Below are 16,733 nucleotides of genomic sequence, written 5' to 3' on the forward strand. Positions count from 1 at the left end.
AAATAAAAATCAATTTAAATTACAGGTTGTAATGCAACAAAATAGGAAAAAAACCAAGGGGGTGAATACTTTTGCAAGGCACTGTACCACACCCCCTCGTGCCTTATTGCTTGATTGTCACTCAGGAGTGCTGTGATAGAGCCTGATGCTTCATAGATTTGTTCATTTTGAGTGACTTAGGCCCTAGAAATGTCCTAGAAATTATCTAAATTTCCTGTTTGACGTGTGACCTATGTGTCACCTCTTTCCTTTCCCGTTTGACTCATGGCGAAACTAGATGACCCAACATTTTAACACTGTTTCACAACAATGGGAGTATTTTTTTATGAATGAAAATACAGATGATTGACTACATAACCAATGCACCACATTCATTACCATTCAGACGTGAAAGTGGTGAAATTTCACACTGATTAATCATATTCGGAGATTACATTTGGATTTTGAGATGACTGAACTTCCTTTTTTAAGAGATGTGCTTTTCAAAGACCATTAGATCAGTAAATCTAAGTGATGAGGCTTACCGTTCCAGGGCTGTGTGTTGGGAGAGCTGTGGCCCAGGCCATAAAGGCACCTGTCCAGGGTGTGGTGCATACGGTCCTCTGTGCACGAGGTGTGCTCCATTTTAGATCATCTCCTGCAGAAGCATCACAGGATTTTCAGTAGTTGAACAACATTGGCGTTTGTTTCTTAATTACTTGCAACCACAAGTGTTTGTTCTGTGGATGACTAAAAGTAAGCATGTGTAGCTAAACAAGAACTGAATGAAAGCCATGTTGAGGAGGTAGTTGGCATTGTGGTGGTATGAGGACAGGGCATTTCAAATACATTTACCTCATTTGACATCTTGTCAAGAGATTGACAGCTTGTCAAAGTAATTAAGTAGGCCTACTTCTATCTAAGTATTGGACAGATTATAATGTCTAAAAATTGCATAACATTGAGAACTTCTGGTCAACTGAAACTGTAAAGCACATTTGAAGCCTTAAAGTCAGACCCAGCGATATGACATATGAAGTAGATGCAGAAAATCAACAGCATAGTGGGTGTCCACAAGATTAGCACAGCAAAGTCAAAATTGTCTTTATCATACAAATTCCTGAAAACAAACATTTGCTTTTTGGTCTTAGGGTTAACATTATGGAAAGGTTTGGGGTGGCAGGGTAGCCTAGTGGTTAAAGTGTTGGACTTATAACCGGAAGGTTGCAAGCTCAAATCCCCAAGCTGACAAGGTCATTCTCCCCCTGAACAGGCAGTTAACACACTGTTCCTAGGCTGTCAATGAAAATAAGAATTTGTTCTTAACTGACTTGCCTAGTTAAATAAAAAAGTTTATAATAGGAGGTGTTTTAGCCATAATTATGACTTTGTGGCTGTGGTAATTCGTGATGACCAGCAGTGGGTCAATTTCTGCAACAACGTTGTTTTAATGTATGAAAAAATTTGGCACACAAAACTTTTTCAATATGGGAAAATGTGTGGAACATTTAAAGGGATATGACATTGGTTTGCTTTTGGCTCATTATTTTCCATTTTCCCAACGCTCAGCGTTTACTGAGTTTCAGAGTAAACAACAAACAAACCCGGGCACAGTCAGCAGTACTGTCTCAAGGATGGATTAAAATTAATTCCTTTATCGTAACAGTACTTCCCGCCACCGCACGATGTCGCTGCTTGCGTGTAATTTACTGAAGTTTGGCGGGACGACTGTCGTTAAATTTGAGGCAAATCTGATTCCAACGTATCCTACAGATGTACTTCAATAATACGGTTAAGGCTGAGATGAAACCTGTTGGATTGGCACATTTGTGAGATTCAATTTAAACGTTGTTTTGTATTATTATTTATCAGTTATACGGTCTTACCGGTTACAGGTGGTAACTTGAGAAGAACACTGAAGTTAGTCATTGGACCTGCCAGCTCTGTGATCTTTGAATAATTCAAATAAGAAGAAAAAACATCCTAATATCATTGTTGTTTTAATAAGATGATGTAATAAGCTGAATACAAACATATTTCAAATACATTTGAGGGGAGGTATATTTATAATTTATTGTTACACACCGGTGGATGTCGTTGTTCTCTCTTTTAGCTCTGCGAGCATCTCCATATGACCTCAAGCTCTGCTGGATAACAGGGTCTCACTTCTCTGTTCAAACAGTGAGAGCGTCAGAAAGGGAATGGGACAGACAAGAGACAGAGGTAGACAGAGGTGTGACTGAGTGGAAGACAGAGTCAGGGAAGCTAATAGCGAGCTGGTCCTTCCAATTTATGTCTAGAAACCCAGAAAGGGCAAACTAGCGGTAGATTTTCGTGCGTAAAAAAGAGAGTAGGCTGCCCTCTATATTCTTAAATTTTACAACACTTCTCTTCCAGGCTGAACAGTTATTCGGAGGTAGTGTCCTCTGTGGAGTTTTCTTTGTCTCGTAAGATGATTTCATTCACATACATGTGCATGACTGTTTGTGTTTCATCTGTTTATGTGTGGAGAACAACACACAGAAATGTACATAGGCTATTGATTTAATATTAACATGTGTGAATATTCTGCTTGTTTGTCTTCACCATGGATACTTTCAGATGTAGGCTAAATAGCATTTACATATAGATGGTCACACACACACACAAAATATATATATATATATAAATATATATATATATATTATTGGCTATTCATTGTGTAATGCATGATATGATAATGTTCCTCTAAATCTATGTAACAAACATAAATATGTCTCTCTTTTTCTACGACTACATTTCAGCGCAAGTGACACTAAAGAGCACGGATTACAATGATAAGGATTTTAGAGGTTTGGGTCACCTCGGTAGCCATTTCTCTGCTGGTTAAGGGGTCTCTTGGAGGTTATGGGATGAGTATGTTTGCTGCCCAGTCGTCCCCTCCAGACCCATGCTATGATGAGAACGGCAACCCCCGGAGGTGCATCCCCGATTTCGTGAACTCTGCTTTCGGGAAGGACGTGCGCGTCTCCAGCACCTGTGGAACCCCGGCCTCAAGGTACTGCGCGGTGACCGAGAAGGGTGAGGAGAGGACTAGGGATTGCCACACCTGCGATTCAGGGGACCCAAAGAAAACTCATCCACCTGCGTATTTAACTGATTTGAACAACCCTCATAACCTCACCTGCTGGCAGTCAGAAAACTATGTCCAGTATCCTCAGAACGTCACGTTCACTTTGTCATTGGGTAAAAAATTTGAGGTCACCTATGTGAGCTTGCAGTTCTGTTCACCCCGACCCGAATCTATGGCTATCTTTAAGTCCATGGACTATGGCAAATCCTGGGTTCCTTTCCAATTCTACTCTACCCAGTGTAAGAAGATGTATAACAAGCAGAATAAGGCGGCAATTACCAAGCAGAATGAACAAGAGGCGATTTGCACAGATTCTCACACGGACATGCACCCGCTGACAGGTGGGCTCATTGCGTTCAGCACCTTGGATGGCAGACCCTCGGCGCACGACTTCGACAACTCTCCCGTGCTGCAGGACTGGGTGACAGCCACCGACATCAAGGTTACGTTCAGCCGACTGCACACGTTTGGGGATGAGAACGAGGACGACTCGGAGCTGGCTAGAGATTCCTACTTTTACGCGGTATCAGACCTGCAGGTTGGCGGGCGGTGCAAGTGCAGCGGTCACGCTTCAAAGTGCGTTAAAGAAAGGGAAGGAAACCTGGTATGCGAGTGCAAGCACAACACCGCGGGACCGGAGTGTGACAGGTGCAAACCTTTCCATTATGACCGTCCTTGGCAGCGCGCAACCGCAAGAGAGGCAAACGAATGTGTTGGTAAGTCAGCTATTTACCTTAATAACTCAAAACTTTGCGCTATAACGTATTTTTTCGAGATTTAAATATACTTTCTAAATTGCAAGACTCACAATGATCTAAAGTATTTTGTGTGATTGCGCAGGTTTCTCATTATGCCTAGAAAAACGCATTTTACGCATAGTCTAACGCAGACCTGATTTGTTCATAATTCCGTTTCTTAAATTCAAATTAAATTTAAGCATCTCACATTGATCCAATATGAATTAGGCTTTGTAAACCACCGATTGTTTTGGCTAATTGGTTTTATTTAAATTGTGTAATTGTGTCAAATAAAACTAATACACCGTGCATTCGTAAATGACACCAGTAAATTCATTACCCTCTTCAAATATGTCCTATTTGATAACGAATCAAAATGGCAAAACCACAGTAATTGTGAGGAGGGGATTTTATTTAGGTATATCAAACAATTTGAAAAAGTCAGCATAATGTATATCAAATGTTGTCGCCAATAACCATCTTATTGTGTTAATGTAAAAAATGGATTTTGTTAAAAATTATTTAATTAAATGCTTTGAATTTAATAAAGTGAGGCCTGGTCCGTGTTTCAAACTTTGTTTTTATAACTCAAACCACCATACAAAAATGGACTGGCATAGTTAGTTTAATTTACAAACAGTTACCCACATAAAACCAAACGCTGATGAGCTACACATGGCAATGATTTATGCAAAACGTAAATCAAAACCAAAATACAGATTTTTTGAAAAAATGTAACCACAATGTGTTGGCCTAATTACATTAAAAAAAACGTTGTTTTGTGATATAATATGTTACACTCATGTCAAAATGCACTGTAATACTCATCAACTTTTGACTAGCCTTGAATTAATTAACATTTAAATCTCTTCCTTTATCTTCATCCTCCTTTAAAAATAATGGACAATGTTCATCTCATGAATTGACTGAGTTGACACCAACCACTGACATGTTTGGATTGTTTAGAACAACTCATCATAGATATAAGTATGTAACCACATAAATCATTGGAGAGTAAAATTGTTAGATATTGATATCAACAAATGGAACCCCCCCCATGCACACTATCCCACTTTGCATTTTGGAGGACATGAAAAACACATGATTACTGTGTAGTCTAAATGCTTTAACTAGGTTTATATTTTACTCTCAGAAATTATCCCTGAAAGAAAAGGCAGGAAGTTATTTCTCCAAAGGAAGTGCGGGTGCCCAAGTGCCTAATTGCAGTTTGAGCAGCGTTTCCGACCGTAGTAGCAGTTCAATAGGAAGGAAACGTTGCCGCTGCAGAGATAGACCGCAGAGGCATGTTGTGTTTCCGTAAGCAGGTGCTTTTACCAGATTGGATGGGCGATTAAGCTGGTTTTATTGGCATTTTTGGCACATAGAGAATAAACTGCCACTTTGGGCCAAGTCAACTATTCAGAGAGGGACAAAACATGAGGTACTTTGAAACCAGAACTAAGTTTAATTCCATCAGTAGAGTATATTTTTCAACAGATCTGGGTGCTTCTATCAACAGTACCACACAGCATATAGACAGAACCACACAAAACAAACCTCATCTACAGTGAAACAAAACCTGGAAAAGAAACAAGTTCTGACACTGCCATTGTTTGTTCAATGACACAGAACAAGTGAACAAGTTGTTCCCCTTGCCCTCTGCATTTTGCCTGTGCAAGGCCAGCATGTCAGTGTGTTTTACTAAAACAAAAGGTTGTCACTTGTGGCATCCATCATGCTGTCAGTATGAGGCCCCTTTCACCACCTCACTTTCTTTGTCAGCAGTGTCATTAGATAAAGCGTCAGAACAGGCAGAATAAGCATGCAGTCCAAGGGAAGGGAAGGGAATAATAAGGGTGGCTTGACACCTCGTTGTGTGGAATGGGCGAGGGAGGCTGTTATTCACTGGGCTACAGCCCAGCTCAGTGGTCTGGCTAAAGGGGCTCAGAATGGCTGCTGCTAATGATCTTTCTGGGATTCCAGTTGTCCCCTGACTTTGAGTACTATCAGAAAGACAGAGAGAGAGGTTGAAAGACAGAGAGAGAAGTGGAGAGACAGAGAGGTAGAAAAACAGAGAGAGAGGTGGAGAGACAGAGAGATGGAAAGACAGAGCGAGAGGAGGAGAAACAGAGAGAAGTGGAGACAGAGAAGTTGAGAGAGAGAAGTGGAGAGAGAGAGAGAGAGAGGTGGAGAGAGAGAGAGAGAGAGAGAGAGAGAGAGAGAGGGGAAGAGAGAGAGAGAGAGAGAGAGAGAGAGAGGGAGAGAGAGAGAAGTAGAGACAGAGAAGTGGAGAGATAGAGAGAGATGTGGAGAGAGAGAGAGAAGTAGAGACAGAGAAGTGGAGAGAGAGAGATAGGTGGAGAGACAGAGAGAAGTGGAGAGACAGAGAGAGGTGGAGAAACAGAGAAAAGTGGAGAGACAGAGAGAAGTGGAGAGACAGAAAAAAGTGGACAGAAAGAAGTGGAGAGACAGAGAGAAGTGGAGAGACAGAGAGAGGTGGAGAGACAGAGAGAAGTGGAGAGACAGAAAGAGAGATGGAGAGACAGAGAGAGGTGGAGAGACAGCGAGAGGTGGAGAGACAGAGAAGTGGAGAGACAAAAAGAGAGAAGTGGAGAGACAGAAAGAAGTGGAGAGACAGAGAGAAGTGGAGAGACAGAGAGAGGCGGAGAGACAGAGAGAAGTGGAAATACAGAAAGAGAGGTGGAGAGACAGAAAGAGAGGTGGAGAGACAGAGAGTGAGGTGGAGAGAGAGAAGTGGAGAGACAGAGAGTGAGGTGGAGAGAGAGAAAGTTGAGAGAGAGAGAAGTGTAAAGACAGAGAGAGAGAGCTAGAAAGATAGACAGACAGTGATGGAGAGACAGAGAGATGGAGAGAGAGAGAGGTGTAAAGAGAGAGAGTGGAGAGTGGAGAGAAAGAGAGAGATGTGGATATGGGTGAGTAGTTGGCAACACTGCAGGTGCTGCACTGGGGAAGTAAAACAATATCCATTTCCCATGTGGCTTTGCATGCGGGGAGGCCATCATATTTAGTGGAAAGGCATTCTTATTGGCAGCCGTTACCCTCTCATTGCATTCCCATCCAATGATGTGGCATGCAAAGCAAGTTAGTTCATTTAAACCAAATTCAAATCTTCCTGATTTGATTTGCCTTTCATTTTGCGTCTTAGATGCTATGAGAAAATACATCTCCATGATCAGCTTCATCTGTTGCCACCACACCCCCAAAGGCCAGTGATTGGTTTATCATTGAAGAGATAAATGAAGGAGATAAATACACACAGAGTATTGGCTCCTCCCCTGACCATCAGGTTTTCTCTTCCAGAAGAGGCACATCTCTTAAATTCATCCCAGCTGCTTTGTATTCCAACCATGCACAGCGTAGCATTGACCCTTTCGCGTCAGACCTACTCTCCTCACTTCGTTGACAGATGGGGTGTGAAGGAAACTGTGGGAAAGACTTGGTAATTCAGCATGGCCTTCTTTTCTCTCTGAGCTGGGATTCTCTGGCAGGGAGGTAGTATCAGTCACTTGCCACTGGCTCCTCCGCCATGTTTGACCTGTTGCCTTACACAGATCTCTGCATGTGTCTAACCCCCCTAAACTATCAACATAACAAAGAGCCTGTCACAAAGAACCAGAGAAAGAAAGCAATTGAAAAGAAACTGTCCAACCCTATGGTTTATAGTACACACTGTATTACAGGAAAGGACAAAAGTGAATTTACATGTAGATTGAAAGAGGATACAAACGAGGCATGGCATGCACCCGTATTCCCTTTTTGACAAACCTATGAAACAGCCACACTCACTCACAAGATGCTCTTTCCCCCTCTCATTGTTATCAGCATGTTTTGTACACTGTTGAAAGTATTTGGCAGCTATCGAACAGAAACAGAAGTCATTCTTGGTTTGGACTGACACGTCTACCACCTACAGGGATGTTGAATTAGATGTGATTATATCAATATCCCACAGGCTCTCCTCCTGGGCGGTCCAGCACATACTTGTGTTGGATCAACACTAAAAATAGCGTCAAAGTGTGCTGAATCTTTATGTGAGCTCTTAAATCACCCCGAAAGCCCACTGGATTGCGTTCACTATGTCTCAAAGGGATCAGTTTAGAGAGAGCATTTTTAAAGTAGAAGTTCATGGTCTACTGCAGAGGTTGTTCAGTCAAAAGACCCTGTTATAGAACACAGAGCTTTGTTTAAACTGTGATATCTCTGGCTGAGCTATCCCACCTGTCTGGTAAAAAGTGAAGAGGAGACAGGCTCTAACAAATCCCAGACCTCTGCTTTGACCACATGTTGACGAGGCCTTCACTACGTGTGCAGCAGCTCAGTGAGTCTCTCTGCAGGCCTGTTCTTTCTCCATGTGGCTGACTGGGACCATTGACATTGACAGCTCAGTGAGTCTCTCTGCAGGCCTGTTCTTTCTCCATGTGGCTGACTGGGACCATTGACATTGACAGCTCAGTGAGTCTCTCTGCAGGCCTGTTCTTTCTCCATGTGGCTGACTGGGACCATTGACATTGACAGCTCAGTGAGTCTCTCTGCAGGCCTGTTCTTTCTCCATGTGGCTGACTGGGACCATTGACATTGACAGCTCAGTGAGTCTCTCTGCAGGCCTGTTCTTTCTCCATGTGGCTGACTGGGACCATTGACATTGACAGCTCAGTGAGTCTCTCTGCAGGCCTGTTCCTTCTCCATGTGGCTGACTGGGACCATTGACATTGACAGCTCAGTGAGTCTCTCTGCAGGCCTGTTCTTTCTCCATGTGGCTGACCAGGACCATTGACATTGACAGCTCAGTTCTTTCTCCATGTGGCTGACTGGGACCATTGACATTGACAGCTCAGTTCTTTCTCCATGTGGCTGACTGGGACCATTGACATTGACAGCTCAGTTCTTTCTCCATGTGGCTGACTGGGACCATTTACATTGACAGCTCAGTTCTTTCTCCATGTGGCTGACTGGGACCATTTACATTGACAGCTCAGTTCTTTCTCCATGTGGCTGACTGGGACCATTGACATTGACAGCTCAGTTCTTTCTCCATGTGGCTGACTGGGACCATTGACATTGACAGCTCAGTTCTTTCTCCATGTGGCTGACTGGGACCATTGACATTGACAGCTCAGTTCTTTCTCCATGTGGCTGACTGGGACCATTGACATTGACAGCTCAGTGAGTCTCTCTGCAGGCCTGTTCTTTCTCCATGTGGCTGACTGGGACCATTGACATTGACAGCTCAGTGAGTCTCTCTGCAGGCCTGTTCTTTCTCCATGTGGCTGACTGGGACCATTTACATTGACAGCTCAGTTCTTTCTCCATGTGGCTGACTGGGACCATTGACATTGACAGCTCAGTTCTTTCTCCATGTGGCTGACTGGGACCATTGACATTGACAGCTCAGTTCTTTCTCCATGTGGCTGACTGGGACCATTTACATTGACAGCTCAGTTCTTTCTCCATGTGGCTGACCGGGACCATTGACATTGACAGCTCAGTTCTTTCTCCATGTGGCTGACTGGGACCATTGACATTGACAGCTCAGTTCTTTCTCCATGTGGCTGACCGGGACCATTGACATTGACAGCTCAGTTCTTTCTCCATGTGGCTGACTGGGACCATTGACATTGACAGCTCAGTACTTTCTCCATGTGGCTGACCGGGACCATTGACATTGACAGCTCAGTTCTTTCTCCATGTGGTTGACTGGGACCATTGACATTCACAGCTCAGTACCTTCTCCATATGGTTGACTGGGACCATTGACATTGACAGCTCAGTTCTTTCTCCATGTGGCTGACTAGGACCATTGACATTGTTTCTGCTGACTCCAGTCCGGCTGTCTTCCCCTGGGCTGCCAGGCTTGGTCGAGGCCGGGGCTGCCCACCATCTGGGTCTCATTCCGCTTCCTTTGTAGTCCATGTGACAGGAAAAATAACTTATTGAAAAGATGATGTCATAGATGTTCTTGCAGAGGAACTCTTCGGCCCCAAGCAGCTATCATCTACTGCCAGGGGTTAGGTCCATCTGGATTTGGTGACATGTTTGCAGGTTTTGATTTTTCAAGTTATTAATCCCTATTTTGAATAGTTTTATATTTCTATTATGTTAATAACCTTTATTTTGTCTGTTTTACAAATACTTTGTTGGTTAAGGAATATAGCATATTAAGTGAAAGTATAGTGGAGCAAATAATCACTGAAATGCTTTCACTTTATTGAATTACTTGTTTTGTATGGATAGTTACTTGTTTTGTATGGATAATTACTTGTTTTGTATGGATAGTTACTTGTTTTCATAGAATACAGTGTATATTCGTGAAAAGAAAGGTCTCATGGGCTGAAAGAATGCACCATTCAATTATGGGTACCAAGCAACAGGAAATTTGCCATGCAGACCTTTAAATAAATGTTTTTTGAATGAAAGAGAAAAATAACCAATAAAAGAAAACAAGTACACTGGGGCAAAAAAGTATTTAGTCAGCCACCAATTGTGCAAGTTCTCCCACTTAAAAAGATGAGAGAGGCCTGTAATTTTCATCATAGGTACACTTCAACTATGACAGACAAAACGAGGAACAAAAATCCAGAAAATCACATTGTAGGATTTTCTATGAATTTATTTGCAAATTATGGTGGAAAATAAGTATTTGGTCACCTACAAACAAACAAGCCATTTTTTTTCTCATTTTGTCTGTCATAGTTGAAGTGTACCTATGATGAAAATTACAGGCCTCTCTCGTCTTTTTAAGTGGGAGAACTTCCACAATTGGAGGCTGACTAAATACTTTTTTGTACTGTACATGCAGGAGAGCTTTTTGAGCAGTTAATCAGAGGCAGGTGGGTTGCAGCCAGGTCAGTATTGGGAGTCTCTCAACAGACAGATGAAAACTCAGACACCTTTAAACACCCCACTGGGAATAGAAGGTCAGTAAGACTGCACTTAGACTAAAAGCATATCATTAGGCCCATGTGAAACCATGAGTATAGAGCACAGTGCCAGGGGGGAAATATGTACATTGTTTGGCCTCTGTGATTCTTTAAGGAAAGTATGGTCTGTGCGTTTGTAGAGACACTTACTGTATATTTTTAAAAAACGGTCAAATTTGCAGTCTTAAGAAAAGTAAAGAATCTGCGGTCAATATCAGGAGTTCTAAAGGGCCACACAATGGATCTCTATGCTAACAAGGTAATGAATAGCAGTACGTTTGGGCTGTTACTCATTCCAAAACATCCCCAGACTAATTCTGTTCCGTAACTGAAGTGGAGACTACAGTGTATCTCCATATGGTGGGTCTGCAGGACAGTCCTTTGGCACATCAGCCTGTGTGGATGTGGTGAGCTGCGAGGTTTCACTGTATACAGGGAGACTAAAAAACAAAGACGTATATTTCTGAGATCTCAAAATCCAAGCTCTGGTGGAATCCAGTGTCCTCTGGGCAAATGCTTCATGTTTTTGGGGATTTTGTTTTGTTGAGCTTATAATTGAAGACAGACATGAACGTAGAGCCAAAGAGGCTTTACTCTGCCTTTTAAGACAATAGAGAAAATATTCTATGGCTATGTTGTGGACGGCGGTTTGGAGTGGCCCTCAACATTTGGAAGGAAATGGTAGCTTTGGTTTAGGATTCCTTTTCTCTTGACTCTGACGTCAGAACGCCATGAGGGGTCATTTCACACTGCTTCAGTGTGTCAGAGGACATACAGGCCAGTCTCTGTTTATCTGGGTGGGCACCGTCCTCTCTTCAGGACTTGAAACCGTCAAGGCATTGTCTAGTGTTACTAATACGTGATAACTGCTGACAAGTGTTGCAATATACATATCACAGGTCATATTATGAATGCTTGAGGTGCTGTATCACACAAGCCAAGAGGAAATTGAGACTGTATAATTCAGAGATCTCACAGTGAAAACGGAGACAGGTGGGTCTGGCAACTAAATGGAACAGCTGCACACGTTGCTAATCTGTGACCTCATTGTCTCTATGGGGCAACTGCTGCGGTACATTAGTGATGCTGGGGGGTGTGGCTTAAATCAATGCAGGCTTAAATATACAAGGGTTCTCAATGGTCATCAGAGGAGAGGGAGCACACAGGTAGAGCTGGGAGCCTGTCTACTATATATCCATCCTGTGTATGCATATAAACTGTCCCCCAGAATAAAATCTGCAGTCTTGTAATTCCAAAGTAGAGAGCAGGGGGATGTGGAGGATGGAGAGGGATTACATAGCGTTACACTGTTTGCTAGATGGTATTATCTTCTAGTGTCTGAAGAGAAGCCGAGGAAGAGATTGCCACTTCTGTTAAAACAAGCAAATATGCAATATTTATATCTGTTGATAACCGTGTGGGATGGAATGAATGTGTATTAGTTTGTTTATCTGTGTGTGTTGTTTGGGTGTATCATTTTGACATAGGCATGGGAACCTGATGTGTGTGTGTGGGTTTGCGTTTTTAACCTACATGGGTTTAACCTCCGCCACCCTCTGCCCGCCTGGGCTGCCACGGCAGTGGCAACAGGACCACCTAGTTTGAGTGTGAGCGCATGGAGCCCCTACGCGGCGCTGGAGCTGGGGAGTCTGGGAATGATTAATGGCCCAGTGAAATGACACGCTCCGCGCACCACCGCTCAGCTACAGACCCTCCACCAGCTCCCCCACTGTGCTGCCACCCAACACAGCCAGTACTGGGACGTTACCACCCCCTGCCCACACACGCACACACACACGCACACACACACTTCCCTGTGTAATGGCATGGCTGGTTATCACAATTACCCTATTACCTCAGCATTGTGAAACTCCCAGTAGAAGCCGAGCTAACGGCTCTTGGCTGATGCCTTCCTCCCTGCTGTTATGTGGATACAGGACCTTTTAAACTAATAGACAAAAACAACAAATGGCAACTAGCTCTATTATGGCTAAACGAAGGCTTGACTCGTTAGAATCTAAGACAGTCAGCAGGAGGCTTTTCATTTTCACCATGTAGTTTGCGTCAGAGCTAAGGAGTTTTCCAGCAACTGTTGCTTTTACACCACAAACTGGACCAACAAGTCAAAGTAAAAATGTTTAACTGATCCATACTGTTGCATGGTAGTGCTGTATCAACACTCAAATCATTTCCGCTGGAAAACGTATCTTCAGATACAGCAAAGCTTGTGTAGCTTCTAATTGTAAAACGTATCTCTGTTCAGTTTACATGTGCAGACTTCAGCAACTCTTCTCGTCCTCCTCATTAAAAACCACTTCTCTCCAGAACGACTTCAGCGACTCTTCTCGTCCTCCTCATTAGAAATTACTTCTCAGAACAACTTCAGCGACTCTTCTCGTCCTCCTCATTAGAAACTACTTCTCAGAACAACTTCAGCGACTCTTCTCGTCCTCCTCATTAGAAACTACTTCTCAGAACAACTTCAGAGACTCTTCTCGTCCTCCTCATTAGAAACTACTTCTCAGAACAACTTCAGCGACTCTTCTCGTCCTCCTCATTAGAAACTACTTCTCAGAACAACTTCAGAGACTCTTCTCGTCCTCCTCATTAGAAACTACTTCTCAGAACAACTTCAGAGACTCTTCTCGTCCTCCTCATTAGAAACTACTTCTCAGAACAACTTCAGCGACTCTTCTCATCGTCCTCATTAAAAACCAGTTCTCTCCAGAACATTGTAAAACAAACAAACAGCAGACCCAATCACCGCCGTGATAAGGAAATGGAGTTGTTCCCACTTTTATTTATTTGTCCAAATAACTTCTGCTTGGGCCTCTCCAAGGGTCTTCAGTACTTTTAAATTGATTTCAGTCACCCCCGACACAACATGTCTTTCTCCCATACCCCAGTGACCAATTCCTTTCTCCGAATAAGGAACCACTTAGTGGATTTAGGGGGAAATCCAGGGGGATAAATAGCAGTATGATATAATCAGTAGGTCTTGAGGACAATGGCTACCAGACCCCCCTCCTTTCCCACAGAACTGTAAATATCCCAGGGTTCCATCTGCTGCAAGAAGTAAAAACCTGGGGATTCATCAATCGCACTCCTCCTCCTCCTCCTCCTGCTGCTGTGCTGTGTGGAGCAGATCTCTGTTCTGTTGGCTCCTGGAGCATGGAACCCTGCACAGGCAGAGGATTATGCAGCCTTTCATACGTCTTCCAGTCAAGGAGAAGATGGACGAAAACCAGGGAGGCTGTCATATACTCTGGCCAGGGAACCAGCACTTGCCTGGGGTCATGGTCATTCCACACACCCCAAACCCTCAGGCGTTACTTTCTCCCATTCCTGCTGGTCCAAACCCACAGGCAGAGATAACATCCTCCCTGCCATGCTGATGTCTTGGGTGACGAACACTGAGTGTACACGTGTGCGTGTTTGTGTGTGCATATAATGTGTGTGCATGGGGTTGGTGAGGTGATGGGGATCATTGGCCCTCTTTTCACAACACTTTTCTTTATGCAAAATGGTTTATTTTCCAAGATATTGAGCTTCGTTTCTTCAGGATAGTGAGTTTGAGATAGGGTATCTGGTTTCCTCATAGACGGGTGGGAAATGGAATGAGCTAAGAGGCCCAATAACAAACAGAGACCAAAGCCCAAGTTAGATTACGCTGTGATGTAACAATGGCAGAGTCTTGGCTCTGTAACACAATGTTTTGAACTTCAAGAGTGACATTTCCTCAACACGTATCAAACCCAAAATGGTGGACTTGACCCATCCCATCAACAGATGGAGATGATTCAAAGAAGACGCGACCATTTTAATGACCTTATAGGTCACAGCAACTTCCAGGCCACAACCTCAATGTCCATGTTCAAATCACAATGAAAACAGTAAATAAAACAGTGGCCAGGAGCTTCAGAAGGGTTTCCTCTCCGTATCTCAGGGAATTGCATAAATTACACCAAACCCTTAAAGTTAACATGTCGTATACACACTGCATTCCAGTTTACATTACCCCCACAATGATCCTTAACTTGCCCTGGTTGACTTTTAAGCTTATTTTATTGTTTCATTCTAGGTTTGGCTTCTCACCTAAGAGCAGTTTCTTTAATGACGCTAAGTTTGTCTTGGTCTCAAATCACTCACAACTGACAGACAAATCAACATAACAAGCCTGTAGCATATAGTGTTACAGTGAAACACATATTGGAACTGTCTGATCTGAATAAGTCATTGTGAAAAGCCAGACAGTTCTGTGATACCTTATCTGGAGACAAGTTGATAATTCTGACCTCAGTGAAAGTGACAGAAATGACAGACATCAATGTGACGTAAGTCCATGTGAAATGTATTGGATTAAACTGGATCTGACAGTGATTGGAACCAGACGGTTAAAACATACAGGTTAGATTGGTGTATTTTCTATCTGGCTCAGGACGTAGTTACTGTAGGTTCATTGGGTTCCCTACGATAACAATACGTTGGCGTGCAGAAGGAGGAAGCCTGCCTTTTCCTCGCCAGCCCAATTCCATCTCCTGAAAGCCACCTAGCAACCAGAACAAACTTTGGGACTTTGGTGAAATTAGTATGAAATAACACAACTCACAATGACTTCTCAGTGTTTCCACGAAAACAATCATTAACAATTATTCCATAACATTTTCTTTTCTCTCACCAGAATGGAACTGCTCAGTCCCTTTTTCCAAGGCAAGCTGGGAAAAGTGCTCAAACATTTCCTCATTTATCTCACATTATGAGCTTTCCACCTGTTTTGATTAATAGAGAAAGCTTAACAAGCCATGAAAAGGAAAGCCTCCAACAACACTGGGATAAGGACCTTTAATGATCCTCTGATTATTGAGAAATAAAATGGCTGGCCTGACAGAATCGAAAACACAAAACATATTTGAGAGAGATTTTGACATCGGGAGTTTGCGTGGTTATAAATGAGCCCATGGAGAGAAGGGGAGAAAAGCCCAATAAACATGTCAGGGTTACGATGGATCATCGTTTATGATTTACAGCACAGCGGATTTCTGCTCGCTCGCTACCCACCACGGGGGAGACAGTGTGGAGGGTGTGTGTGGCAGAACGCAAAACAAATCCTCCCCGCGCTGTGGGGAGGATTGGACTGGAGCCCACCGCACCGCAGACCCTCAAAATCCCAGAGTGCCCAGGACAGGAGATGTTCACTGCAAGCGTTCCAGTATATCTCCTCTGGTCTGGAGACTGAATGAATGAGAGACTCCCCTCTGACCACACACTTCACCACACCAGAGCCTGTTTACATTCTGATCGCTGACACCTCCAGCCTCAGGACATGGAAGAAGAAGAAGAAGAAGAAAGGTGAAAGGGACCTAAGCCAGGGTATGACAGAGGCTGTGTGTAGATGTTGTGTTCAATTAATCTCCTGATCTGCATTGGCTGTTGTGGACCTTCTTTGCGCCCCTCTATGTCATGCCCACCTCACATGCCCACCTCACCACCAACTGAAGTTATTTTCACGCCCAGTAAATTACCCCGACGAAAGGTCCCCACTGTGGAGCTGCTGCATTCCAATAAAGCAGCGTGGAGGCTTGTTAACATCCACCAAGGACAGGGAATTCATAGGGGGAGGAATGGAAGGCAATGAAGGATGATGACATCTGCACCAGGAGAGGGTCTCTCCCTGGACCATGACCGCATGGATCTCAGAAGGAAAGTCTCAGAGATGAGATGAGGAGTGGATGAGCTATAATGCCGCACATCTGTTGAACTGCCTGTCTAAAACCTGTGTATCGTCAGCATTGCACTAATCATTTCATGATCTTGACTCAGTAATAGTAAATTAACTAAATTATGTGACTGACTTGTGACAATATATATATATATATATATATATATATAGTCACAGTATATATATTTATATATAGTCACAAGTCAGTCAGTATATATATATATAGTATGCTGCGTTGGGCCTGGTGT

General features: G+C 43.3%; 1 protein-coding gene across 2 annotated transcripts in view; it reads left to right on the forward strand.

Moving 5' to 3' along the window:
- Positions 1 to 2,113: 2,113 nt before the first annotated feature.
- LOC135554329 (netrin-1-like) overlaps positions 2,114 to 16,733 on the forward strand; it is a 44,496-nt gene continuing 29,876 nt past the window's right edge. Inside the window, exons 1-2 of one of the 2 annotated variants that reach the window (XM_064986576.1) lie at positions 2,114 to 2,426; positions 2,763 to 3,807. In XM_064986576.1, coding sequence (XP_064842648.1) covers positions 2,793 to 3,807 — 1,015 coding nt within the window. In that variant the 5' untranslated portion in view covers positions 2,114 to 2,426; positions 2,763 to 2,792. The remainder of the gene's footprint in view (positions 2,427 to 2,762; positions 3,808 to 16,733) is intronic. The other variant, XM_064986577.1, reaches the window with a different exon arrangement.

The sequence above is a fragment of the Oncorhynchus masou genome, chromosome 14, assembly GCF_036934945.1.
Source record: "Oncorhynchus masou masou isolate Uvic2021 chromosome 14, UVic_Omas_1.1, whole genome shotgun sequence".
NCBI classification, from domain to species: domain Eukaryota; kingdom Metazoa; phylum Chordata; class Actinopteri; order Salmoniformes; family Salmonidae; genus Oncorhynchus; species Oncorhynchus masou.